Source organism: Mugil cephalus, chromosome 3 (assembly GCF_022458985.1).
Source record: "Mugil cephalus isolate CIBA_MC_2020 chromosome 3, CIBA_Mcephalus_1.1, whole genome shotgun sequence".
NCBI classification, from domain to species: domain Eukaryota; kingdom Metazoa; phylum Chordata; class Actinopteri; order Mugiliformes; family Mugilidae; genus Mugil; species Mugil cephalus.
In genome coordinates this window covers 3,567,134-3,594,724 of record NC_061772.1, presented here as the reverse complement: position 1 = coordinate 3,594,724, position 27,591 = coordinate 3,567,134, and the positions used below count along the sequence as shown (strand labels likewise).

The window sequence follows — 27,591 nt, the reverse complement described above, 5'->3', positions numbered from 1 at the left end:
AGGCTTAGGTTGCTGAGCTTTCTGTGATGTTTTTTGTGTTAATGATGACACTGACTTTCTATGGTAATGTGTGTTGCACAGATGTTGTTGGTGGGAACGGGGTTCACCCAGCAAACAGAGGAACAGTATTTCCAGTTTCTGGCCAAGTTTGAAATTGCTCTGCCTGTGGCTAACAATAGGTAAAACATCATCTAGATATTATCTTTATGGTGATACCTTGTATATTATATATTTTCTCTCTTCTGTGTCCTTTCTCACATATTAATATCCTAGCAGAAAGCTAAAGATGGCATATGTCATATGTTAGTACAGTGTCTTTTCACAGTTTTGCAGTACACAATGTATGACAGTTATGTATTACTGGCAACCATATAGTTCATATAGTTCTCTATTTCATCTACCTTAGCAACATCCTTTCAACACTCAAGGTCTCAACACTAAACTGCTCTAAACATTATAACGACAACCTAGCAATGCCCTGGCAAACAAATGTAAACATGCCTCACACCCTAGTAAAAACCTTCAAACACTCCAGAAACCATTGTGACAGTTAATATAGCTATTGCCTGCCTACCACTTGCAGTATATACATCATACACCTTGGGAACTGCGTAGTTTTCATATGCCACATATCTCACAGTTAGCCATGTCCTTCAAGAGGTAGCAACATATAAGCTATAAGGTAACGCCAAAAAGCAGAAAGCAAAATGTTTATGCGAAGTCTGTTCAGTTGAAATTATGTTTTTCTTTCCTTGTGTCATAGCTATCTGCTGCCCCACCTCCTTCCCCCTAAGCCAGCCATGGACATCCATGGCTTCCGCCAGCAAACCACCAATACACTTCAGCGCCTTTTCAAGATGAGCTTTGTTCCTGCGGGATTTTGGGAGCGCTTCATCGCCAGGATGCTCATAAGCCTCACAGAGATGGACCTGCAGGTACTGAATTTAATTTGACTAATACATTTTCATACACATTCAGCTTTTTACATTCACGACCTGACGTGTTCTGTTTGCGCAGTCATTTGAGCCCAAAGCGAAAAACTCCAGGGGCCAGCATAGCAGGAACTCTGTAATCTACAGCTTTGCTGGAACACAGCAGAGGAACCGCTGCAGCACCTTCAGAGTACGACGCAGCCAGACCATCTACTGGAAAGAGGGGCTGCTGGTCACTTTCGATGGAGGTTACCTCAGGTCAGAGCTGGGACTAAAAGGATGCAGTAATTCATGAGACAAATGCTTAAAGGTCCATTGTGTAGGATTCAGGAGATTATGTTTTCTTTTATGTGTCGGCATCTGAAAGGCATCTTCTCTTGCCTGTTTAGTTTCTCACCTCAAAACTGAAGAATCCATGTGGATGAGTGGTGACATGTCTTCAACATACCTCAAGTGCCTCTAGTTTCCTTTGTTTGAGCTTTTTTTTTTTTTTAGAAATATTGTGACACTGATTAATCTTTACAGACACATCTTTTTTTTAATCTACGTAAAGAGTGAATAATCATATTGCCATACTGTCACAGTAGAAAAAACACTGGGCCTAGTGTTGCAATCTCCAACCTCACCACAAGATCCCATTAAATCCTACACATTGTACCTTTAAGTGCTACAACAGAGAGTGTAATCATTTTAAGGGTGACCTTTGTGTAGATTCAAAACTCAAAAAGGAGACCATTCTGTAATGGTATACGTACATTCAAACTCACATTCAAACAGCTCACTACAGAACTATATCCTTATGTTCCTGTTCTTAGTGGACAGGAGTGGCACCCAGTGTGGTTTTTTGTTGCTGCAGTCCTTCTTCTTCAAGGTTCGACATGCTATGTGCTCAAATGTGCTTTTTTTGCTTGCCTCAGTTGTAACAAGTGGCTGTGTAAATTACAGTTGTCTTTCTATCAACTCAAAGCATTCTGGCCATTCCCCTCTGACCTCTGGCATCAACAAAGCTTATCCACCCAGAGAACTGCTGCCTCCTGGATAACTTCTCTTTTTCAGCTTATTTCCTGTAAACCCTAGAAATGGTTGTGTGTGAAAATCCCAGTAGATCAGCAGTTTCTGAAATACTGAGATCAGCCCGTCTGGCACCAACAATCAAGCCATATTAAAAATCACCTTTCTTCCACATTTTGATGCTCAGCAGATCTTTGCGGCAATGTGATTGACTGATTAGATATTCACAATAATGAGCCAGTAGTGCTGCATATTATAACATAGCGACAAAATGAGAAGATACAGTACCTCTGAGGGTAAAAAAAAAAATGCATTTGGTGGTCCATGTCACTTGTTGTGCACAGACTGAATCATGAAGTGGTGAAAGCAGAATGAACTTGAAATGATGGCATGCCTTTATGTCTCTGAAGCGTTGAGTCATCAGATGTCAACTGGAAGCGGAAGAAAAGTGGAGGCATAAAGATCATCTGTCAGTCGGAGATGAGGGATTTCTCTGCCATGGCGTTCATCACAGACCATGTCAACTCTCTGATCGAGCAGTGGTTCCCAGGTAAGTGCACTAGTTGGATGTTTGGTCTTACTACTTGTTCAGACCCTCATTGGTGTTGCACATGCTTTGCCTTTAACAGATAATCTCAAGGGTGGTTTTTAGGTGAGGCAAGATAATGTCAGAGAAACTGCATTGCAGTTATATATCAATTTAACTGGCTCTGCATCTGTTAAATGACTCTGTACATTCACTATCTAGCTAATAATCTTGTGATGTGTGATGATGTGATGTGGGTTTATGAGAACTTCGTCACTGAAAACAGCTTGTTTAAAGTATTGAGACTGAACTCTGAAGAGGGGGTCCTAAATCCACAACAATCAGCTGAATGATACTAAACAACGCAGTTGTGTTCATGATCATCAGTAACAGTTTGACATTCCACAGTAATTCCATCCAAGGTTGAATAAAATAATTAGGACTTTGTTCAGAAACATGCGTACACACATACAGAGATTGCGTCTCACACATGGAGGTTACTACTACACCCAAGGCCACTGTCACTCAGTCAGTCACAGAGGAAGGCCAGAATGCAAAAGTTGTGTAAGTGTGAAAGACTGAAATGCTTTCACTGAGCCAAGTTAATCAGGAAGCCAAGAACACTGCTGAATAGGGTTTTAACAGGTGGTTTAACGCACATTTGTATGCATGGGAAGTCCCAGATGACCTCAGAGAGTGCGCAGTGCCAGAATGTGATTGGGCCTTAGACTACAAGGATGGATTACTCCCTGTCTGGAACAGTATATCGAGGATATACACTACCAGTAAAAAGTTGGGACACATCTTCTCATTCAGTTGAATGAGAAGATGTGTCCAAACTTTTGACTTGTAGTGTATTATAATATTAATATGGCATCAGAATTATATTTTCTTCAGTGTATAATCACCTTAAGTTTTTGTTGGCTTTTATTTTTCACAGTAGCCCAGAACAGCCAATTAACACTGGGTTTGTCACTCATCTCTGTGTCCTCTCTTGTAGCTTTGACAGCCAGTGAGAGTGATGGGAGTCTCCTCATAGAACAGTACGCCCCCTGTTCTCTCTGTGCCTCACTGGGCCAGCACAAGGAGGCCCAGCACCCGGACAGCCAGCCCGGCCAGGTCAGAGAGAAAAGAGGACATGGAGAAGATGGTAGAGGAAGTGGAGGAACAAAGGTTCATTACTTTAACATGGAGGACTGTGTGCTGGCTGCTGTGGAGAAGGAGCACATCATCTGTCCTCAGCACCCTGATCAGCCAGTCCCACTCCAAGAACTGGTCCCAGAACTCTTCATGACTGACTTCCCTGCGAGGTATAGGTCCTCTACCTATATAATTCCCTTAGAGTTTCACTTTTGTTAGTCGGCCTTGTAAACCGTTTGGCTTAGCTATGCATTCTCCTTCTTTGAAAACTGTCACACTGCTGCTTGACTATATCTAACCCTAACCTTAAACCATGTCTTCATACTGAAGTTGAATGGTTAGTATGGCACTATGGGGGCTAGATTTTTCTCCCTTGAAAGATGAATCTCCTAAATCTGTGAAAGCATATTTATGTTTCCACATCATTGGTAAGACAAGCACACAGTGAGTGCAGCAGCTCTTCAAGGTTGGTACTATATAATGAGTTTCAGCTGATTTGCTGCTAGTGACAGCATCTGTTCCTGTATTTTCAAGGCTCAAGGGTAACTGCCACTCCTTCAGCTATTGGAATAAACATTCAGTTTTATTGTGAAATAATATGTATGTGAGGTTGTTGGGTGGGCTGTCATCTGCTCAAGCATTTCTCTGCATCTTCAAATAGTGCATGCCCATGGAAATGTTTGCTTCAACAGGTAAACAGCCCCTCCAAATATTTGTTCAGTGTGCATGAATAAAGGTCTAAATAATGAAGAACCAACTAACATGAGCCACTTTTACAGCTGGAGGACTGGCTAATACAAGAGAACACACACTACTTAGGCCCATATAGGTCTTCACAGTTTGTGTTGTGTTCCTCCAAATATTAACATATGACCATTTTGGACAAGAACGGATTTTGTTCATTTATTTAAAGTATTGTGACATTAGTGTCACATTATTGTGCTCATGTCATGGTAACATGTTACTAACCATTAGTTGTTAGTTGGAGACAGATAATCTGCATCGCTTCAGTTGGAAATTAAATTTACAGTGTAAATACGGCCTCATTTTATTTAGACAAGTGTGCACGCAATGATGCAATGAGACAAGATCAACGTTGAAAGAAAAAGAAAATGTTTTTACAAAGTGCAACCAATGTTTAAAGCCAGTAGAATAATTTGACACTCCGGTTTGTGTTTGTGCGTGTGTGTGCACATTTGTGTGTGTCTGTGTGTTAGGCTGTTTCTGGAGAAGGCCAAGCTGGACTACTCTGAGGAGGAGAATGACATCCTTGGACAGGGCGGCAGTGGAACCGTCATCTACCGTGCTCGCTATCACGACCTGCCGGTGGCAATCAAGCGCTTCCACTTTAAGAAGTGTCGACAGCTAACAATCAGTAGTGACACAGGTACAAATGTGTGTTATTTCTTTTGGACGTGAATGGTTTTTAACAAAATTGTCTAATGAATTAAGAGGCTGCATACTGTTGAACAGAATGGGACACATAACTGACCTATCACTAATACAACTGTGCTAAGAAATGTGTCTCTTCCAGTTCCAAATTCATACCCACAGCACTGTGGCTGCTTAGTCCTGGCTTTGTATTTGCCATCTCTGTTAATATTAAATTGCACGCACATAGACCTCCTCCCTAGTTTTTTGAAGCACAAACATAGTCACCCATTAATCTGTCCTTAACAACAGACATTCTGGGAGTGATCATGCTCATAATAACATCACAATGTAAGCTTTTCTTTCCTACGCGTATCTCAAATTCCATCAGCATAGTTTCCTATCAGTTCTTATCAGTAAAAGGAGGATACAGATGGAATAAACAATGTAGACGTATGAAGTGGAAAGACCTGTTTGGTTAGGTCTTGGTTGCCAAAGCATTTATTTTCTGATAATTTTATGACTCAGTGCAAGCAAAGTAAGCTGCTCTGCATAGCAGTAATGTTTAGTCTCGTCATGTATTAAACCCAGACAGAATTTTCTGGAAAGAATGTTGGAAAAGTTAGAGGTCATGCATAAACCTTAACAATGATCACATTATCAGTTGGAGTTAGATATTTTTATGTTCATTAACAGCACTGAGTTGAATAAATACTTCCTGAAAGAGGTCCGTGTTTAAAGTGCTTTCTCTTGCTCCTCTCTCAATTGCCTTAGACACCATGGTGAAACATCTGCAGTCTGCAAATGCCTATCGGAGCTTCTCTGAGTTTCGCCAGGAGGCCAGTATGTTGCACTCTCTGCAGCATCCCTGCATTGTCTGCCTGGTGGGCATCAGCATTCATCCACTCTGCTTCGCACTGCAGTTAGCCCCCCTGGGTAGCCTCAACACAGTGCTAGAGGAGAAGCACAAAGGCAAAAGCACGTAGACAGATCTTCCATCTTGTGATTTCTAACGTGATCTTGATCTTAAAGTGTGTTTCTGTGTTGGTGGAACTTGACATGTTTTTTTCTCTCTAGATTCCAGTTACATGCCGCTTGGTCACATGCTAACCTTCAAAGTAGCCTATCAGATTGCAGCAGGACTGGCGTACCTTCACAGAAAGAACATCATCTTCTGTGACCTCAAATCTGACAACATCCTGGTGTGGTCTCTGGAGGTGTGTATGCAAATAACATAAGGTTTTCTGGTTTACTGAAAATATATATATTTTAACAGTAAAACATCAAACAATGTGTCTGACAGCACCATCCTAAACGCATTTTTTGTCCCCACCTAATTCAGTTTCTTTAGTAATGGATGTGTCTTCTTGCAGGTCCAGGATCCAGTCAACATAAAGCTGTCTGACTACGGAATATCTCGACAATCCTTTCATGAAGGGGCATTGGGAGTTGAGGGCACACCGGGTTACCAGGCTCCTGAGATCAGACCAGGGATTGTGTACGATGAGAAAGTAAGTTTTACCACTTCTTAAGCTACATTAGTGTGTGCTGCTGGTGCTGTTTGTTTTTTGTTTTTGTTTTTATAAATTTGTGTTCTTTGTTGTACTTAACACTTCATTTATCCAGTGGAAGATTGTTGTAATACAGAGGAAGTCACAAATCAAAAATGAATGAAATCAGTAGCAACCAAGTAAACTGAAGTTAAGTCTAAGAAAAAAGAGCAAAATACTAGAGTGTGCTTTAATCGTGATGTATTGAACCTATAGAACACAGCGTTGCATATTTATAAAAGTAGATAACACTGTGAGCTGTGCATGAAGGTGGTGAACAGAGCTTGTACTAAGACAAAGTTGCATTTTTATTAAATGTCACAAGGCAGTGCAAAACCGACCCCAAAACAGATGAGGCTAAGGGTGACTGTTGGCAGTGGTTTGTTGTGGCAGGCAGGCTGGCTAGGGTGAAGGCAGGTAGGATGCAGGCTGATGGCTGTGAGTAGGTGGAGTGGTGCTGAGCTGGTCTGGAGATCTGGCAGTTGACATGACTGCAAATGATCCTAGACACAGGTTACATAAAAAAAAAAAAAAAAAATGAACTGAGGAACTGGGTCTGGTCTGATGAGGATGCAGGGCGTGATAGATGGATAGGCTTTAGGGGCAGGGCTGATTACAGAGCAGGGACCAGAAACCCCTGCACAAACTCAATTGTGACCATTAAGTAATTGATCACATACATTTAAATAATGTGTGAATTTTAAACTATTGCTAAATATACATGGCCATACTTTTCATTGCAGTATGACAAAAATCGCTGGCCTTACTATTCCATCCACCACCAGACCAAACCTCATCTGGAACTTTTGGATACAGGAAATATCCATCTCTAAAGGGCAGACTGCAATAACATTCACTTGCTGTGATACCCAGAGGTTGTACCGCTACCAGTCTGCTCTGACTTGTCCTCTTGTGCCACCCTTGGCACTTAATTTAGATATAATCTGATAGTCTAAAGTCTAAACTGTATCCTTATCATGTTAAATGGAACCAAACAAGTCCGTGGTTGCGACGACAGACAGTTTAGCTCTAGCTGCTACCAGTGTTTATAATGTCCCTCTCCTCCTTGAGCTCTTTTGTTTAGTTTATGTCCGTTCCTCTCATGCCTGCGTTCCAAACTGTAGACAGGGGGATTATCTCAAAACTATTTCAAACGTAGTTTATTCCAATGATGGCCACCATGTCCTCCATCTTGACACTCTTCTTTGTGCATCTATGATTAGTTTTTTCTCCATTACATATGAAAGTCTTTACAGGGCCACTTCATCCTAATGTAGGATATATGTGGACAAGAAGGTGATCCCTTAACTGTTTAAATTCGTTTCATCCACTAGCCACAGTGCACACACATACACAGCCCACAGGAGTCTCATACCTCAGGCACAACTGATCTGGACAGTGATACGTTGATCTGTGTTTGAGTGAAAGGTGTTAGGAATGAAAGAGCTGCCCCTGACTCAGTATTTATTTAGCTTGTCTCACCAGAGAATTCTCGAATCGCGGAACGATTGTTTTGACTAGCTACTTCCTCTCTGCTGCGGGTTGTTTTAGTGTTTGATTAGTATCACATGTCTGCTTGAACGGAATCAGAGGAAAATTAGCTGTAGGTACATTCATGTTTAACCACGACTCTGTAGTTGCCTCTTTTAAATTTGCAATATTTTACTTATATTTTTCTTTTCAAACAAAAGCTAAAGGTCTGCAAAGTGAAATGCGGACAAAACACAAACTGACACATGTGAGCAACAAAAAAAAAACAAAAAACAAAAAAACAGTTGGTTTGTTGCTAGCTTTCAATACTGAACAGATGGATTCCAGTTGGTAGGCTTACTGGATTTAAGTAATTCTTGTTTGCACTTTGTAGATTGTTTGATCAGTAATCAGTCCACGAATTAGCTTGAAAATGGTGGGAAAGTTATAATTCCCTGAGGAGATTAGAACTAGTTAATATTATGAATGCTTTCAGGATATCCTAAATTATTTAAAAGATGTAATAATGGTTGTTAAGCCTCTTGACTACATCGATAATCCACTGATTGTCTCCACATTAAATGCAGATCAGATCAGAGTAGATGGATAACTGCAGCTGATCTAAGCATGATTAAGATGTCAGTGTGTGTTTTGTGATCACAGCAGTTTGGCTTCTTTAACTAGCGCCGGCTGTTCTCTCCTCAGGGAGGCTAGCTTTACTAGGGCTTACTGTTTTACTGCCCCTTCCTCTGTGGAGGACATTTTCAAAGAGCACGGCCAGTCAAGCACCTTTTCTCCTCTGCTGGGTGTTAATTTCTCTTTTTGATGATGTCTAACTATTATAATTAGAAGCATATAAGGCTGGAGAGAAAATAAGATGGCACAAATATTAAATAGAGTTGTAACGTTTGTGAACGAACCAAATTTATTGACTGGCTCTTTAAAATGAACGATGGGATCTGGGTCGCAGTTGTGAGCCGTTCTTTTGGTTTTTTGTTGTTGTTTTTTTTTGTTTGTTTGTTGAACTCCTGCTTTCTCTTTTCACGTGATAAAAAAAGCAACTGTCTATCTAGAATTTTAGATATACATAGATAGACTCTGTTATCCCACCAAAAGAATATGTGTTGGTGAGATGTCTAAGCTTCAGTGATTTTGATCCAAATCTCACCCTATCGCAGCGCTTATTTCGAGGATAAAATAAGTTACTTCCAGGCTGGCATCTTAAAAATGAACAAATATCGAAATGAGCCTGTTCAACTAATTAAGCATGGACCGAAATCCTAAGACTTCAGATAATTTGGCCCTATTGATGCTCTAGTGATCCAATGATTGTCATAGTTTGACTGTTACTTTAATTTTACAGCATGAAAAGGAAGAGATTCTGCTTCTAGTCTAGTAACCAAGGATTTATCAATGAAAAGTATTTCTTTGAGTAGAACTAACGTAGCAGCTCTTTCAAGACTGACGGTAGCACAGTGAGGAAAGTATATTTCCGAAACCTTTTTTTCAAACTCCCCATCATTCAGGGAGACTTTGTGCTCTACGTTGGCTATGTTTATCCACTCCACTCCAGTTTCAGCTTTTTTCTATAAATATGCCCTTTCAAGTTTTAAAAGTCACATTTAGGTGTCATGTTACTCATGAGAACACACTGCAGCCTAGTACAAACATGATGGATGTGCTTCCTTTCTCATAAAACATTTCCAAAGACATTTTTTTCTTAAAATGTTGAATCATGCTGTGTTTACATCTAGGTTTACTAGCAAACAGTGTTTTCCTGTCTAGTTTCACATCACCTGTTGATCAGTGAGAATACAGTGGCACCATTGGTTGGGCTTAATTTTTCATAATGTGTGTGTATGTGCATAATGTGTACAAGTTCAAACTAGTAGGTTTACCACCTAATTATATATAATTCTATACCGTATCATACTAGGATTACTCTTTGAAGTATGGGTCAGTTGTTTCTAATCTAACTATCACATGCGTCTGGACATGCGTCTTCTGAGTGTGTCCTGTGGTGTCTGAAAACAGATTGTTGTTAGTGGGGACCTGTGGATCATGCTTGTTCCACACGTATGCCATGTCCAAAAGCAGAACATTTTATTGTCACAAGAAGGTTATTGTCATTTACTTCTCATAGTGTGAGTCATAATGTCATAATGTTATGTCTGAATGGTGTATATTTCATATGTGTCATCTGTTAGTGAACAAAATTGTCTTTCTAGTAAGGATAACATTTAAAAGGTTCTTCACTAGTCTAATTTAAGCCACTTCCTTATTTAAAAGTCCTGTGGTTCATAACTACTGTGACTCTACAGCATGCCACAAACCTCACATATGCAGCGGGTAAAATGAGTATTGGACACATGACAATTTTTCATAGTAAACATATTTCTAAAGGCATGAAATTTTCACCAGTTGTTGGTAACAACCCAAGTAATCCATACATAGAAAGAAACAACACACACAAAAAAAATCCAAATACGTTCAGAAATTAAGTTATGTGTAATAATGTAAAATAACATAGGAAAAAGGTATTGAACACACGCAGAAAGGGAGGTGGAAAAAGTCACGGAAAGCCAAGACACCAGCGGAAAATGAATATCAGTTGGTTCAGTCCAAACTCATGGCCTATAAAAAGGTGTCATTACCAAGGTGTCACACAAGGAACATCTCATGATGGGAAAAAGCAAAGAACTCTGTAAAGACCTTTGCAACCTTATTGTTGCAAAACATTCTGATGGCATTGGTTACAGAAGGATTTCTAAACTTTTGAACGTTCCAGTGAGCACTGTTGGAAGCGGAAAGAACATCATTCTACCATAAACCGGCCACGACCAGGTTCTCCTCGCAAGATTTCTGACAGAGGAGTGAAAATAATTATCAGAAGAGTTGTCCAAGAGCCAAGGAACACTTGTGGAGAGCTTCAGAAAGACCTGGAATTAGCAGGTACAGTTGTTTCAAAGAAAACAATGAGCAACGCACTCCAACGCCATGGCCTGTCTGCACGCTCACCACACAAAACACCATTTCTGAAGAAAAAACATGTTGAAGCTCGTTTAAAGTTTGTTGCACAACATTTAAACAAGCCTGTAAAATAATGGGAGAACATAGTCTGGTCAGATGAGAGCAAAATTTAACTCTTTGGATGCCATGTTTGTAGGACAAAACGCACTGCACATCACCCCAAAAACACCATACTGACAGTAAAGTTTGGAGTTGGGAACATCATGATGTGGGGCTGTTATGCATATAACTTCATATAATTGAAGGGAGGATGAATGGAAAAATGTACCAAGACATTCTTGAGAAAAATCTGCTGCCATCTGCCAGAATGATGATGAAACGAGGGTGGACATTTCAGCAAGACAATGATCCCAAACAGAAACAAACAGAGCCAAGGAAACTCTCAACTGGCTTCAGAGGAAGAAAATAAAGCTGCTAGAATGGCCCAGCCAATCACCTGACTTGTAAAAATCTATGGAAAAAAATAAAAATTTGAGTCCATAGAAGAGGCCTACTGAACCTTCAAGATTTAAAGACTGTTTGTGTGGAAGAATGGGCCAAAATCACTCCTGAGCAATGCATATGACTAGTTTCTCCATACAGGAGGCGTTTTGAAGCTTCATTACCAACAAAGGCTTTTGTACAGAGCATTAAATGACTATCAGTAAGCGTGGTCAATACTTTTTCCCTGTGTCATTTTACATTATTACACATAACTTAATTTCTGAACTTTTTTGTGTTGTTTCTTTCTATTTATGGATTACTTGGGTTGTTACCGACACCTGGTGAAAATTTCATGTCAATAGCACCTTTAGAAATATGTTTACTATGAAAAATTTGATGTGTTCAATACTTAATTTGCCCACTGTATTTGGAGCCACTAACAAGTGACGTTACCCCTGAAGTATATTTTGGCAGTGCACTGCTGATAGCCTCTACAGTTATTCTTGGAATGCCCAAGTAGCTGAGACCCCCAATCATTATCAGTGAATGAGCATTGAGAGAATGAATCCACTTAAGTATTTTGGTCCTCTGATAAGGGTTTCAGGGATAAGATGAATGAGTAACAGGAAAAAAGTCCTTAGTCTTGAGTACACAAAATAAATGCAAACAAGTGATACCAGGAGGCAAGGATAAACCAGAATTGTGTTACTGTTTAATATTTGAACAGCTGTCTTTATTGACCTTACCAGTAAATGTCAAGAAAATGCTGTAATTAAAACAAACATATCTTTTTCCCTTGTTGATAAGTGCAGGCTTATATTATCTAATCAGCTTTCTGCCTTCTCCTATTTGTCAAACAGGGATCTGTCCGTTTCATTCTGCCACACGTGACTACCTCTGATATATTTAATTTATTTTCTTGACATGTATGTCATAACATCCATCCAGTCACATACTAGTTGAAATTCAAGGCTATGTTTCAACCGACAGTTCATACAAATCTTCCTCGAGGTCGTCATAACTCTGAAGCCTGACCTTGATGTCCCATGTTTTTTGTCTCTAGGTGGATATGTTCTCCTATGGTATGGTGATGTATGAGCTGCTGTCTGGGCGAAGGCCTGCACTAGGAAATCACCAGCTTCAGATAGCAAAGAAGCTCTCCAAAGGCATTCGACCAGTTCTGGGCAGTCCAGAGGAGGTTCAGTTCTACAGCCTCCACAGCATGCTCACTGAATGCTGGGACACAAAACCGGAGAAGGTGGGCCTTTCTGCTTCATCACACAATTTGCTTAGGCTGATATGGTGATCTGCTTTAGACTAGACTGATTATAGACTGCACACAGTGTGACAAGAGTGGTGGTTGAGCTGGAGATCCACAAAAGACCCAAGGCTGTTACCTTCCACTGAACAAAGAAGTCACATTTGTATGGACCACAACAGTCACTCATTCTATTTAACGAGTTCCATTTGTTTGTGTTTGGAATATTTTGCTGAACAATAGAAATTTAATAAGTCTAGAATTGGTTCTATTATTCAACCTACAACGATCAGCCACAACATTATAACCACTGACAGGAGAAGTAAAAAAAAAAAACAAAAAAAAAAAAAAAACTTGGGCCTGGGTGGTCATATTGTTAAAGGCAGAGAACAGGTCCCAAAAGACATGATCTGAAACATTCAGCCACATTCGTGTCCCTACATGTACTATATGTTATGTGTGTTGTGTTGATGACATATGGACTATTTCGATTAGTATGTTAAACAAGACCAACACACATGCTTCAAGTTATACTGCCACGCAAATGTACACATGCGGTACTTTGAGCACTTCTCTCACTCACCATTGTGTGTGTGCGTAAATGTATTACTCACGTTGTGGAAACAAACATCTGATAACAGTCACAAAAGGCAAATCCCCGTTACATAAAAGTTTTTCAGATGAAGACCTGGCTTAAGGTTGGGGTTCGTGTTAGGATTAAACAAATAGTTTTTATGTTGAGGGTAAGTCTCCAGGAAATGAATGTAGATCAGCGTCCTCTGACTTGTAACTTGATTGTGTGTTTGTGTTCGCTCACATAGAGGCCAATGGCGATGCAGTGTGTGAGGCAGATGCAGGAGCCCAGTTTCCCCTGCCTCAGGTATCTATTGTCCTGTGACAGCCACTCACAGCTCTTCCTGTCCCAGCTGCAGGGACACAGCGCTGTGTTCTGGAGTGGAGACAAGGAAGACAGGTTTGTTTCAGCTGTCCTCTCTGCTAACTGCACACTGTGTTCCACATTTAATGTGATTTTTACTGTAGTTTGTACAGTTATTTTATGATCTTTGTAAACTCCCAACAGTTTGCAGGAAATGTTTCATGTGTCACATAATCTCAAGAATCTGGGAAAAATAATTGCTGTTGCAAGTTTGTTTCTTGTTTTTTTTTTTATTCTTTCACCATTTAAGTACGATAATAAAAGAAGGGGAAGTGCTGAACTTTTTGAAATGAATACAGCATGGCAGTATGGAATTGATGAAACCCATATGTGTTGAAGCTTCATGGGCCCAGCGTGTAGTGCTGCATTCTTATGCTGCTGTTAAAGTCTTTAAGTCCATTCAGCATAGTGGCCTGTCTCCTCAGAGTGTTCACACTCAGCGCACAGCCCAGCGTTTCAGCTCAGCTCACGAAGTGGGAGGAGGATCATTCCCTCTTCTGAAAGCTCAGTCAAGACTTTTCCCTTTGCACCTCAATAGAAGTGGTTTCAAGTATCTACACTGTACACATACGGTGTATCTTAAAGTATGTCCATGTACACCTGTCTGTCAGTGAAGATGCTCATGGTTCTGATAACTTTCTGATCATGTTTTCATGTTCATCGGGATCACAGTAGACAGCCGCAATGTAATGTGCTTTCTGCACTCTTGTCAGCACTTTACACAGTAATGCACGATCTTTACTGTAATACCACTGTCTGCATATTTGTTGATGACATAAATCAGATTAGGCAAGACCCAACACAACAGCACAAGAAACAGTCAAAAGGAGACAGGATGTTTTTTTAAAAAAAGAAAAAAACAAAGCAATAAAAGCAATAAAAAAGAATGGCATGAAATTCACAAGCTGTGCACATGAAAAACATTTACTCATGAATGCATTGAGTAAATATACTGTGTTATGTAAGGTAGTACAATAGCTTATTGGGAGTCATACAGTCAACTGTTTTCCGTGTCAATATAAAGACGATAGAAGTATTAGTTAATACATTACAAATCAGAAGATATTGTAATATATTTTTTAAGATTTTATCGGAATTGCGTCGTGTGTGTTAAAACAAGAAGAGAACGCAATGCTGCAGGTTGTACCTGAAATGCAGCTATTCTACAGTGGAAGAATTCTGTGTAAATTTCATTGGGATTCAATTTTCCAACTTTTCCCATCAGACGAAATGAGCTCAACAATCCGTTGTGTGTTGTGTAGGAACTACAGTGTGGTGAATGTGAAGAAGGGCCAGGTGGAGGTGAAGAGGATGTCGTGTCCAGGCAGCAGGATTAGCAGCCAGATGAAGATGTCCAATTCATTGTGGATGGCCACTGAGGTACACACACACACCCCAGCCAGTGTCTCCTGAAATCACATTGTACTCAGCAGCACCTCCTGGCAAACCTGGAACACTATGGGAAGCTAATAAAAATAATTATAGAAGTATCTTAAGCCTCCTGTTCTATTCCAGGTCAAATTGACCTGCTTTAATGTTTGAAGATCTAGGACGAATAGTTAATAGCATTTTTTCCACTATGTGTTGGCATAAAGGCAGTGTGTGTCAAACTAGTGTTGAGTGCTGATTTGAAATGGAAAATCAAATCCTACAAGGGTTACACTTTATTGTAAAAATGCATTTAATTTGGGGGGTTTGCAGACCACATTGTCTTGAATCCACAAACAAAATGTTCAAATAGATCTTCAGAATAATTGTAATAATGTGGTTAAAAGCATGACTCCTTGTGTGTTTGTCTGTTAGGAACAGGAGGTGTTCATCTACAGTCTGAAGGACATGTGTCCACTCAGTCAACCCCAGAAACAGCTCTCCTGTCCAGCCGTCATCACCTGCCTGTTCCCTGTCCCAGCTAGAGAGCAGGTCAGCTCATATCTCAGCATGTACTCATACAAACCTAAGATGATGTACTGACGTCTGTGTTGTCATTATCACTGCATTACAACTGTGAGGCTGGAAGAACGCTGGCCAGCAGCAGTAGACTTCATAATCCAGAGTTCATCTAAAGTGACATTAAGCCCCTTAAGATTTTCTTTAGCCCAGTTGTGTGACAAGTGTTGAGCCCTATCATGCATAAGCTAGACGTCTGTTCAGATTAGCCACTTTTTTGATTTAATGAATTATATGCAAAAGTTGACACAACTGACATTCATTATGTCAACTATTATTCGCAGCTATATGATAGACTATAGCCTGCTGGCAATAATGAGATGTTGTTGTGTACCTCAGAGATTCATTGTGGTTGTAAACTTCATTACTTAAGTGGGATTTTTCATGTTGGTCTCAGCCTGTATAAAAGCCACAGTTATAGAAGGTCTGTGTTGCTGCAGTCTCAGCAGGTTCTTGGACAGGTTTCTTTGACAGTGCTCACAAAGTACAAGTCTGAAGTAAAAGCGATCAGGTTCATGTAAAGACTACAGCTGCTGTTTCACACAGAGCCTGTGTGTATGAGCCTTGTTTTGATTTCCCTTTACACTGTGTCTACATAGAGAGTGTAAGTGCTACATTGAGCAGAGCAACAGCAGCTAGTTCTCCATCTGTGTGTCTACACAGGAGCTGTTCAGTTACAGTGTTAGAGTGGAGGCTGGCCCTATTTAGATCTGCTTAGATCTGAGTCCAATAAACAGTGAGTTTAGTTAAACAGAGAAAAATAGATTTGAAGCCTAGAAATATGGTCTGTGCAGTGTATTGATGAACATGGAACTTTGTTATGTCAGACATGCTTGAGATGGACTTAAAGATAAAATGCTGGCTGTTTATATACCGGGCTTTGCTCCCGTTCAATGCATTCATCATTTGATGTCATCCCTTATGTAGAAAGCAATCAGACCGGTTGATTAAACCAGAAAACTTAATTATAAGTTGAGGATTTAACGTCACATCAGTCTGTAAACAAACATGTTTCCATTCTTACATGTCTTTAAGTATATGTCTGTGAAGTGATCACAGTGTCTGACCCACCCGCCCTACATTCTCAGTTTTCATTTATGTCTGAACCACAGAGGAAATATTAATCATCCCTGCTTTATATACACCATCCAGTGGGCTGTCAAAAACAGAAAAGAGAAGTAAAAAGTATAAAGTTATGTTTCCAATTTAAGAACGGCCTCAGACTGAAGATGCATGCGATCTCTGTTTGCCTGACTCTGACTTCAAATGAACCCATTCAGACGACAGGAGGAACATCCACATATTCCTCATAGCCAGTAATAACAATGTGCTAACAGCTTACCTGCCCCTCACAGCTGTCCAGAAACATCTCACAGCCAGTGAGGTGACTTTAGGTGTCAGACTCCCGACAATGCTTTTGTGAGAAAAGTTTCTTTTATGGCCTGTACTATCCCCCTCTGACATCTAACCTGCCGTCCTGTTACGACATCTACAGATAACTGCTACCTTTTGAAGTGTAGCTGCTGGGATCCAGGTGTCAGGAGGGTGGTGGGTGGTGTTGGATGTGGACACATCATTGACTCGTGTCAATGAGTGGAATTACATCATCATTTTGGGAGTGCATTTGTAATGATTGCATAACATGAAATTAATTTTCCTCTTTTAATCGACCTGCAGACGCTAATAAAAGCGGCTTGTTTCACCAGATAATGTTATAATAATGTAAATCCATTCATCCTCATTGTGAAGCTGTTATAAGGCTGGCACTTACACAAATCAGACTGGTATATTCCTATAGGAGTAGGAGTGTTATTTTCTAATTATCCAAATACAAAATGTAGATGAGGCAGATGTGAACATAAGCACCACCTACACCTTCAATATAATATAAACCAGAGGAATTTACCAGTTTGGATTTTATTTGCTGTGGCAGCATATTCTCACAGACAGCAGTCTCTGTCAGGAGCCTACACCACTCTGTGCACTCTGGCCTGTGTGGGCCCTTCCATTTATGTAGAAGAAGCCTGGCAGCTACAATAAAACATGTTACTGTCAGTCCAAACTACCCCACCAGCTACACTTCAAAAGGCAGCCAGGGTGCTTAGCAGTCATGTGTAGATGGGTAACAGGACAGCAGGTTAGAGGTCAGTGGGGGAGAAGCTGAAGACACCGTAAAAGAAACTTTTCTCACAGAATTATTGTTGGGTGTCTAGTCAGGCTTCTGTAGCGAGCTGTTAGCCCTGGTAGTATGGTTTCTTTACAGACATAACTGTGGGTATTCTGGTATTCAAGAGGTTCCCATTCCTTTTCATGACCTCCCCTTACAGACTTGGCTCACTCTTATGTTTAACACTTTCAGGGCTGTAAAATAATATGCGTGGCTTGTAGTCAGCGTACATTTGAGATCACAAAAAATCTGAAATTCTGAAGAGGGCCTGGATGGACTGGTTGGAACTGTGGAGGTGGTGGAGGCAATGTCACATTAGCATGTCCATATCGTATACAGTCCAGAACTGCACTCTGCCCCCACTATGAGCACACTTGCACACCCCACGCATAACAATGTGAGATTTGATTCAAAACTGTAGAAAATTAAGCAATATTTGTGTGTTGGTTTTAACAAGAAGGGTGGCTGCTGTTAATTTAAGTACCAGGTCGTACCACAGCATCGAATCTCAGCAAGGAGTCATTGTTTAACATAAAAGCATAACCAGGGCATTTAAATCTTAAAAAAAAAAAAAAAAAAAAGCCATCACTATTAACTGCTAAAGCTTCTTTTTGAGGACTGTGAAGTTTGTGCAAACACTCCTCTCTGTTGTTATTGGACTAGACTCAGAGAGTCAGAAGCTACTATTTGCCTGAGAATATTTTGCGTGACGTTGTAGTATTACAACGTCACACACAAAGACTAAACCCTTACTGACACAGCATTTAGGCGAGGGGACACTAAAACCTTTCATTGCCAGAGTTTTGAAGTGTAAGATGATCAGTAGCATGTGAGTGTAAAGATCTCTCTTCCTCACCTGCTCAGAGCCTGGCCAGAGTGTTTGCAGGGATGTCTGACGGCCTGGTGGCAGTGTACAGCCTGGTGGAGGACCTTCCTCTGGAGGGGGAGACTTACCTGTGTTCACACACTCTAAACAAGACGGTGTTTGGTCTGAAGGACACAGATCCCAGGCAGAGGCCCTACTCGGTCAGGAGCATGACTCTTGTCGGCAGTGGTTCCCAGGTGAGTAGATAATCAGTCAGAAGTATATTGACGTTTACCATAAGGTTATGTTTGCTTAGGAGGTCAAACAAAAAGAAAACATGCAATCAGCCAAACCCTTGGCTTTGGAGTTAACACTTTCCCTCTCCGTGTGTTTATCAGTTGTGGTTCTCCAACGGACCGGGTGTGCTCGTCATCGACTGTCTGAATCTTCAGGCAGTCCGAAGATTGGACCCCTACAGCCCACCATCTTCCGTTGTATCCATGGCAACCAGCTTCAGTCTGTGGGGACATGAAGCAGTCTGGACCCTGGATGACCACACCAACACTCTGCTGCTTTACCACGCTGCCTCCTACGAGCTCTGCGCCAAGTACTGGTGAGTAGGGCTTTAATGTGCAGGATCACATCAGGGAGCACTGTCATTAGACAGAACTGCATCTCAAACATATAAGTAGGACAAACAGAAACAATACTGTAGAGACATTTTTGTGATTTTGTTTTCATATTTGTTTGTGTGTGTTAAATATCCAATTAAATCTACACCAATGAGCCACAACATTAAAACCACTAATAGGAGAACTAAACACAATAACAACAACTCAAAAAACATGAAGAACAGAGCAAGGTGTTGACTTGACCTCCAAATTCACTAGATCCCAAACTGATAAAGTATCTGTTGGATTCACTGAAACCAGCCGGATCCACAGCAGCTTAGATTTATTTGCAATGCATTTTCCTTTTACAGAAATAATGCTACTGGCATTCAGTGTGAGAATAACCTACTGTATGTGAGCTGATTGTGAGCTACATCGCTTTCAGACAACATCTCCATTTGTTTTTACACTTGGTTCTGCTCAGTATATTTGAGGATTGTGTAAAAATGTCAGGTTGTGGTTTTACACATGGTCATGTGCCATACTGCTTCATGGCCAGTGAGCAGTAACTTCTTGAAGCCTAGGGTTCCAGGAAACAACTTCAGTAGGCTGTCCTATGGGAATGGTTCAGCTTAATGAAGAAGTTCTGTCTTTATTTAACCTAATAAACTGAATCAGTATCAATCTGAATCTGCAGTCTGCAAAAATGAACAGGTGAATAGTGCAGTGTTTGTTGTCACAAAGCAATGGTTAATGAGTATTACAGTGAAAACTAACCACATCACTACTCTGTGTTATGCTTTCAGCTGCGGAGACACCAATCCTCTGCGAGATGTCTTCACTGTGCAACGTCCTGCAGGACTGACGACGGGGGCAAACACTGATCTCAACACCAGACCAGACCCAAAAGAGAAGCAGGAATGGACTAATGGAGAAGTGACACTGATATACAGTGAAGAGGCCGGAACTCAGATCATCCAGCACCAGGATTCACTGACAGACTACTGCTCCATTTCATCTAACTGCTCCCTGGAGCCACCAGAGTCAGACTATTCTAGCACCGCAGATCCCAGCTCGTTAGCCAGCTCCAGTAGTGTTCTACTGCCTGCAGACTTGGACGAGACGGACAGGAAGCAGGAGCTTCAGTCATCCATCAACCCTGAGTCTGATCTGAACTCTGCAGAAACCCCAAACGCCACAACACCTCAGCTGCAAGCTTTCACTGTTCTGCCAGTGAATGGAACTGTGTGGATCCCCAGGTACAAAGTAGTGCATACCAGCCGACCACAACATAAAGATACAAGCCAAACGTAGACTAGAACATTTTGCAGTAGCACGTCAATAGGAATATAAGATGGAGACAGAGCAAATAAAGGAATGGTAATTGAAATATCAGAATTATAGAACCTTTGTATACAAGTTACATGGTTTATTTCTTCACTAGACATAATAGTGCAATAGATAGAGAGTTTGTTTTGTGTGGGGGTGTGTAGCTGTCCACTGCCAAAAGCTGCAGCAGCATCAGCACACAGCAGCATAAGGCAGCGAAAGGAGTCTATCAAATGACCTCTAGATGGGCTGTTTCTACACAACAACACACTACAGTCACGCTCAGTCTGTACCTTGCTGTATTAGTTAGTTTTGAAGCGTTAATATTTAACTACATCTCAACTCCATGTAAGAGAAATTTCATTTCCAGTGCCATAACACAACACTTCTCATATGCAGTAACCAGATCATCCTTATGCTAATCACGTTTGCTGAGCGGTGCCTATGTGTTTGCGTTTGGCAGGCGAGGAGGAGATGTGATCGTCATTGAGATGCAGTCGCATGCTGAACAGCTGAGGGGGCGTGTCATTGCTGTCCTCAGTCCACCTGGATGCTTCTCTTTGGGGTGAGCTCATTTCCTGTTTAATAGTGAATTAATAATTACTGCTCTATTCTGTTATATCACCTTCAGCTTACCCTTTAGCTTTTTATGTTTGTCCCAAGAAATAATTTACAACATTGTTCTGTTAATTTGAGCCTCAAATAGCAAAAAAACAACTATGGAAAAAATGGCATTTCCAGGCAGCTTGTGATCACAGTACAAAATACTCTAATCACACTAGCTCTCCAGCAAAGATATTTGGGCCATCTGAGAGAAAGAGGCATTCATGTTGTATCCAAGGGCAGTTTGCAGTTTAAGGTTTGCAGCAGCCTCTGATCCAGAGGACTGTTGTGGATGAAAGCTGAGTTTCAGGCTGTGCAGACACTCTGCTGTTGATCACATGTTGCTGATGTCCTAGTGCAGAGAAGATTAATGAGATCTGTATCTTCATTTTATTTCAAATGTACCCGTAGGTCATACATTTAAATAATGTGTCGAAATAAAGAATGCTTCCAGCTAACCTACACAATATACATGTTAGTACATACTGTGAATGAAAGGTGACTTTGACATTGAAGAGCAGATGGGTCAAGACTTCTGCTGGTTAATCCCTTGTAGCTCACGTCCCCACCAGAAATCACAGAAGCTTACGCATCTTGTAAGGTCAAATGTAGGTTTAATAAAATTTTTTCAGTCCTGTTGAAATTGAGCGGAGAACATTTCATCCATACATCCAGAGAAAGCCTGAATGAGATCCAGTCAGTGGGCTACGAGCTGTAAATGTCCCCAGGCATCTTAATTGAAAACTGTTGTGACACACAGCCAACGCCCCCGATGACAAGGGCATACTGAGGATTTCTTTGGAAACACGCTTGTGTTGTGCAACTCCAACAGAAAACAACTCCTAGCCACAATATAAGGACCACTAATTTTAATGACTTCATACTTGACAATGCTTACGAGACTCTCCAGCAATGTATCCGCCAAGTGTGACGTAGATTGTCTGAGCGGCTGGAGAGAAGACACCCACAAACTCATTCCTTTATGTTAGATATCATCAGACAAGCTTGTTTTCAGTGGTAAGGACATTAACATACTGCATATTCAATCAAGGAGAGTGTAGAAATTAAACAAATCTTTGGAATCCTGCTGACTGTAATCAGCTTTTCTTGATGATGATCTTCTGCAAAATACAACTAAATATGTGTTTCTGTAAAACTCAAAAGTTGGGACTGCAGTAGATTACTATCCATTGCGAATGTGACCTATCACACCAACACTGTCCTCTACATACGACAGAGGACGTAAACGTCTTCGATGATGGCAAATTAGACTTGTTCACAGAAGCAGAAGCACAGAACTGTTCTTCCTTTTCTCTGTTCCCTTCTGTGTGTGGGGGCGAGTGAATGAGCACCACTTCCCTCCCATAACCATTCACTACTGAAGAGCCTTTAAGCAAGCATGACCACCACTGCTGCCTCCTGCTCCCAACATGTTCCCTGCTCCTTGTGTGTGTGTGTGTGTGTGTGTGTGTGTTTGTGTGTGTGCGCCTACTAATAGGGTTAAATGCAGGACACATTCCCACTGTGTAAATAACATTGAAGATTGTTCATGGAGATCACTTTCAGCACAGGAGTGGAAGCACTAACCAGTCTCACGACGTTGTGTTAACAGTTTCAACAGAGCGTACTGCATTACAACCAACTTCAGCAAGAAAGGAACTTGCTTGTGTAGCACGGTGGCTGTAAATTTGCTTCTCATTATATCTGTTCAGGAAAGCTATAATACAATCACTGACACTGACAGTGGAGTACTCAAGTGGTAGTAGCCGTAGTCTCTACTCGTTGTAAAGAGGATTCATCACAAGCCATGCTAATGGTTTCAGATGGTATACTGTACACTTCCTGACTCCTAAAGACAGATCGACACAGACCCTACGGGGTCTATGCTGTAAGTCGGCTTTGTCAGAGGTGTTGTAAATAATTTATTTTTCTTACATAATGTCTTTACACAGCTAACAGATTCACTCAGTTTAGTATATACGAATGTTCGTTAACTTCAGCCCATAGTTTTAACATGATTTGCCTAACTTAACCGTACAGATTAAGCATCAGGTTGTGAACAGAATTTATAAAATGGGAATTAAATATTATCAGTCTGAATGTGGCTTGTAAGAAATGAGTCCGATATGAAGGCCAGTGAGTAGTCTGTGCTCACTTTCACTTCTCCCTTTGGAGTGAATGCACCCAGGAACCACAGCTAGGCGGTGGCGGTGGTGGTGGGGGTGGGGGTGGGGGTTGGGGGTTCACTGATGAAAGCCATGTGACACAGATACAGGAAGTGAGCATTAAGGGCCCCATGTATTCATTATCTGTTGCCGTTTATTCTTAGAGGGTGACAGGGGGGACTGGAGCCTATCCCAGCTGTCATTGGGCAAGAGGCAGGTCAAAAGGCAAACAACTATTCACACTCATATGCACACTTACAGCCAGTTCCAGTTTAGAATCACCACTGAACCTAACGTGGACTGTGAGACGAAGACGAAGTAAAGAAAACCCCACACAGGGAGAACATGCAAACTCCTGAGAACATGGCTTTTGGTAAATCACCACACCAGTGCTCCATCTAATTAAAGCCAATTAAACTGTCAGTTCCCCTTAATGACGAGGGTCAAATGACTGTGCACTGTTGTAAAAGGATAACAGAAAATATCTTTTGAAATGTTACAGTTAGAGTGTTCAATAGTAAAGACAATTTCGCCTTACACTGTTACCTGCTTGAGACTGTTTCTATAGCAATGTCGTCCTTGAAAAGGCACTGACCTCTGTGCAATAAGAGTTGAATTTGATCTAATGTCCTAGTGAGTGCTGAACCAACTTCCCCTCCACCTGTGTGGAGCCTGTTTTAAGCTGCACTCAAAACTTTTCACCACAGGGGAAGGAAAGGCCACAGAGCTGTATATTAATTCACTGATGCTGCCTCAATAACACTTTGAAAAAATCCTTCATCGTGTACTTATGGTGCTTTGCTGAGTCTGTAATTATTTCCCTAAAGAAGCCAACAGCTGGTCCTTTGCAGAAAAGCCTTCTGTGTGAGCTCCCACAAAGGGGGCCGGTCTTTTAGCAGCAGGCAATAAAAGAGTTGCCTCAAACGGGGTCCTTAATAAGCAGTTGTTACATAGTGCACCTGTAACATAGGTGGCATGTTGAGAGTTCATGGCTCAGGTCAAGGCAGTCGGGGGTGGGTGGGTGGGTCATCAGGACCTCTATTCATTTGTGGAACATAACATGACCACAATGCTGCCTGCCCACTCTGAGAGGACAGTTTATTGGAAATACAATTTTTAAGCCATCAGTTATCAGTCAGGTCGTGTGGGTTTCATCTCTCTTATATGAGTCTTTTCGTCATAGCAGAGTGCAGCTCCACCTGTTTGTGAACTAACATTAGGAGAGGATAATGATACACCTCAGGGAGATGAAACAACAATGCATGTACATAATACAGGGTTGTGTTGCATGATACATGGGTGGTTGAGCTCAGGATGCAGGGTCACAAGAACCTCTTCTTCCTCCCAAAAAGCTTTGTGTCACAGCCTTCATAAACAACAATCAGTTTAAATGTAGATTGCTTCAGCCCATTGTTTGACATTACTGTGTGGTTCATTTAGAGGTTTTCTTTCCAGGAGATGGAGCTTTGTAGCAGACATTTCTAACAGAGAAGCACATGAATTTAGTACCTCACCAGCACTCAGGCACTAAATAGTAATGTCTCTACAGTACATTCAGTGTGCTCCGTGACTTTCGAAGGAACCACTTCCTAGAACTGCCCACTCGCTCCTGGAAGACCTAATTACAGTGCGCAGAGATGGTCCACCAACTTTAGTGCCTTCTCCACACTGCTTCCCACTCTTTCCTGCTGAGCTTCGATCTCTTCCTTGTTTATCTCACTACGTCCCTCTTCTTTCTCTCAGGATCCTGGAAGAGGCAGCACTAGTGGCAAAGGATACAGTTGTATGTGGCTTTCGGAAGGAAAACATGGAGTGGTGCCTGTGTGTCTGGAGGGGCTGGGGCTGCTACGAGCTGGAAGTCTTCTACCAGTCCTACGAGGAACTGGGCCGCTTGGAGACCAACATGAGGAAAAGAAGGTAGCTGTTGTGCTGCGACAGCGAGGTGCAGAATCACAGCTCTGTACGGTGGCTGTGCCGAAGGGAATACACACTGACAGAGTGCCAGTGTTCAGAGCAGGGGGCTGCCAAACGGCAACATCAGGGCGGCACAGGGCTGAGGCTCAAGCTGGGCAAAGCGGTTATGCCCTCTCACCCCCCTACTACATGCCTCAGCAACAGTAATAAGTTAAGACCTCAAAAAAATCAATAATCACACAGCTGATGCAAAAACGCTGAGTCACAGATCAAGGCTGTAAGAACAAAGGATGCTTTAATAAGTGCCCTTACGTCAGCCCAGCAGTCTGTCAGCCACTCCAGTATGACTGGGATTCAGCTCAAGATGTGGTGAACTGTTTGGGGCTCGCTCCAGCTGCTGCAGTCTATTGTTTATTCCTTGTCTGTCAATTTCAGTCTTCCTTCATTGAACAGTCTGAAACGTTGTGCCCTCCGGAGGAGACCCGGGACGGGAACATTCTTAAGGGACAAGTGATGACTTTTTTTTTGATGAACTGATTTGAGTGAAGACAGAGCTGCTGTTTCTCAGCACAATGCTTCAGTTTTGCTCGAGGTTGTGTTTTTTATATATATATATAAAACAGCAGGTGTTAGATGGGTGGATGCCAGTAACACTCCTGTGCCACATGAATCTGCATGCTAGCTGCACCACTGGAACCCGAGAGGCCTGGAAGCAACAAACTGACACAGGCATCTTTTGTGCAGAATTATGCAAAAGACCAGTTGTTCATGCTTTGTTATTTAAATACAGTGCTTGTGGCAGATTCTGATTTAAAAGAACTTTTTTTTTTATTATGAAGCTCGATTTTTGTCTTTGGAGCTTCTCCTCCGCTGGCATCTGTGAATAATCTGAGAAGATTAAAAGTATTGTTGAGGTATTACCTCTAATATTAAGTAGTCGTTGTGTCTGTTCCTCATAGAGTTCACTACCCCCACAAGGGTTTCACAGGAAATGGTGCAAAATGTACGGCACCCAGACAGAAGACAGAGGCTGCCTCGTGGGCTTATTTTAGTCGCCTTTATTAAAGCACTCTGATGAATCCTCTCAGCTGCACTTTGTTTGACTGGACTGTAAACAGACACATCGCTTGTTCACTGTTCCATTTTCCACAAAGTAGCAGTTCAAGGCGGCCAGTGAATAATATGAGCGTAATTAGAAAATTCACTGAACTCTGTTATTTTTTTAATAAAGTTAAAAAACTACTACCGAAGCTTCCATGATGTTTTGACAACTTGCCACCAGTTTTTCATGGGGTTGTCTTTGTGTTTTCCAATAAAATGTAATCATTTTTGTTTTTTCTTTGTTAATATGTCATGAAATGTCAGCCATGCAGAAAACCATCTGAGATGTAATTATTAGTGAGACAGATGCTGTTTCTGATGGGGAGAAGCACTTTGATTCTCTGTAACTCCATGAGTCAGAGTGCTTATCCTACAATCAGCCCTCAGTTCTGTTGTCTTTTATTTGTGATGTCTAATCTTGTCCAAGGATGTCTTAAAGTCTGAAGAATGTAGCACTAATCCTAATATCATCAGATCATCAGATGAGTTCCATTTGGTGAAGGTGATTTCCACAATTAATGAAACATGTCTTATCACAGACATGGCACTTTGATTCGGAATTCAGTAATAGTGCATTACTGAGAACATGGCTTTGGGTAAAGTGTTCGTAAATAGTTTTTTTTTTTTTTTTTTTTTGGCAAGCTTACAGTTTCGTAATGGCCAGCAAAGAGCTGTGTATTGTCCTTAGCATCCTTGTAGTATAAGGCAGAGGTTATTTATTTACCACAGTGTATAATGAAACAAGTATCGGAATAGATGTTTTACATAATCACTGTACTGAATAAAGCTCTTTTAATAAATCTGTGTCATTTCTCAAAATTGTCCTAGGCTTTGAGATCATGGATGTTTTAGCTTCTACCTACAAATATCCCCTTACATATTAATGCACTACACTCTCTTGATGAATTGAGGGTGACAGATGAAAAAGGTGACAACAAGGCCCCAGCATGGAATGAGTTACACAAAAAGTTGTTGTTTCAAAGGTTGCCAAAGCTGTCTCCTATGTGGTTACAAAAAAAAAAAAAAAAAAAAAAAAAAAAAAACACTTGTTTGACTTGTTCCTGACTCAGAACTCTTGGACCTGACATTCATTAGACATGTAGCGCCCACCTAGACCAGACCAGACACCCCCACCCCATACTGTATCAAAGCCATCCACAGCAGGATGCAGCCTGACACAGACACACACGCAAAAAAATGCTTTAGGAACAACTCCAAAAATATGAAGAACAGCACACAGTGTTGACCTGGCCTCCAAATTCACTTGATCCCAAACTGATCAAGTATCTGTGGGATGATCC

General features: G+C 41.2%; 1 protein-coding gene across 2 annotated transcripts in view; it reads left to right on the top strand.

The window, feature by feature from the left end:
* The window catches only part of lrrk1 (leucine-rich repeat kinase 1), a 54,288-nt gene extending 27,198 nt beyond the window's left edge, over positions 1-27,090 (top strand). For both annotated transcript variants that reach the window (XM_047581226.1, XM_047581227.1), the window contains 18 exons: positions 82-179; positions 764-935; positions 1,018-1,190; positions 2,354-2,493; positions 3,470-3,779; positions 4,827-4,996; positions 5,755-5,958; positions 6,058-6,197; positions 6,354-6,491; positions 12,517-12,711; positions 13,533-13,684; positions 14,911-15,028; positions 15,452-15,568; positions 18,627-18,824; positions 18,966-19,180; positions 19,985-20,437; positions 20,971-21,072; positions 25,019-27,090. In XM_047581226.1, coding sequence (XP_047437182.1) covers positions 82-179; positions 764-935; positions 1,018-1,190; positions 2,354-2,493; positions 3,470-3,779; positions 4,827-4,996; positions 5,755-5,958; positions 6,058-6,197; positions 6,354-6,491; positions 12,517-12,711; positions 13,533-13,684; positions 14,911-15,028; positions 15,452-15,568; positions 18,627-18,824; positions 18,966-19,180; positions 19,985-20,437; positions 20,971-21,072; positions 25,019-25,196 — 3,273 coding nt within the window. In that variant the 3' untranslated portion in view covers positions 25,197-27,090. The remainder of the gene's footprint in view (positions 1-81; positions 180-763; positions 936-1,017; positions 1,191-2,353; positions 2,494-3,469; positions 3,780-4,826; positions 4,997-5,754; positions 5,959-6,057; positions 6,198-6,353; positions 6,492-12,516; positions 12,712-13,532; positions 13,685-14,910; positions 15,029-15,451; positions 15,569-18,626; positions 18,825-18,965; positions 19,181-19,984; positions 20,438-20,970; positions 21,073-25,018) is intronic.
* Positions 27,091-27,591: the final 501 nt, after the last annotated feature.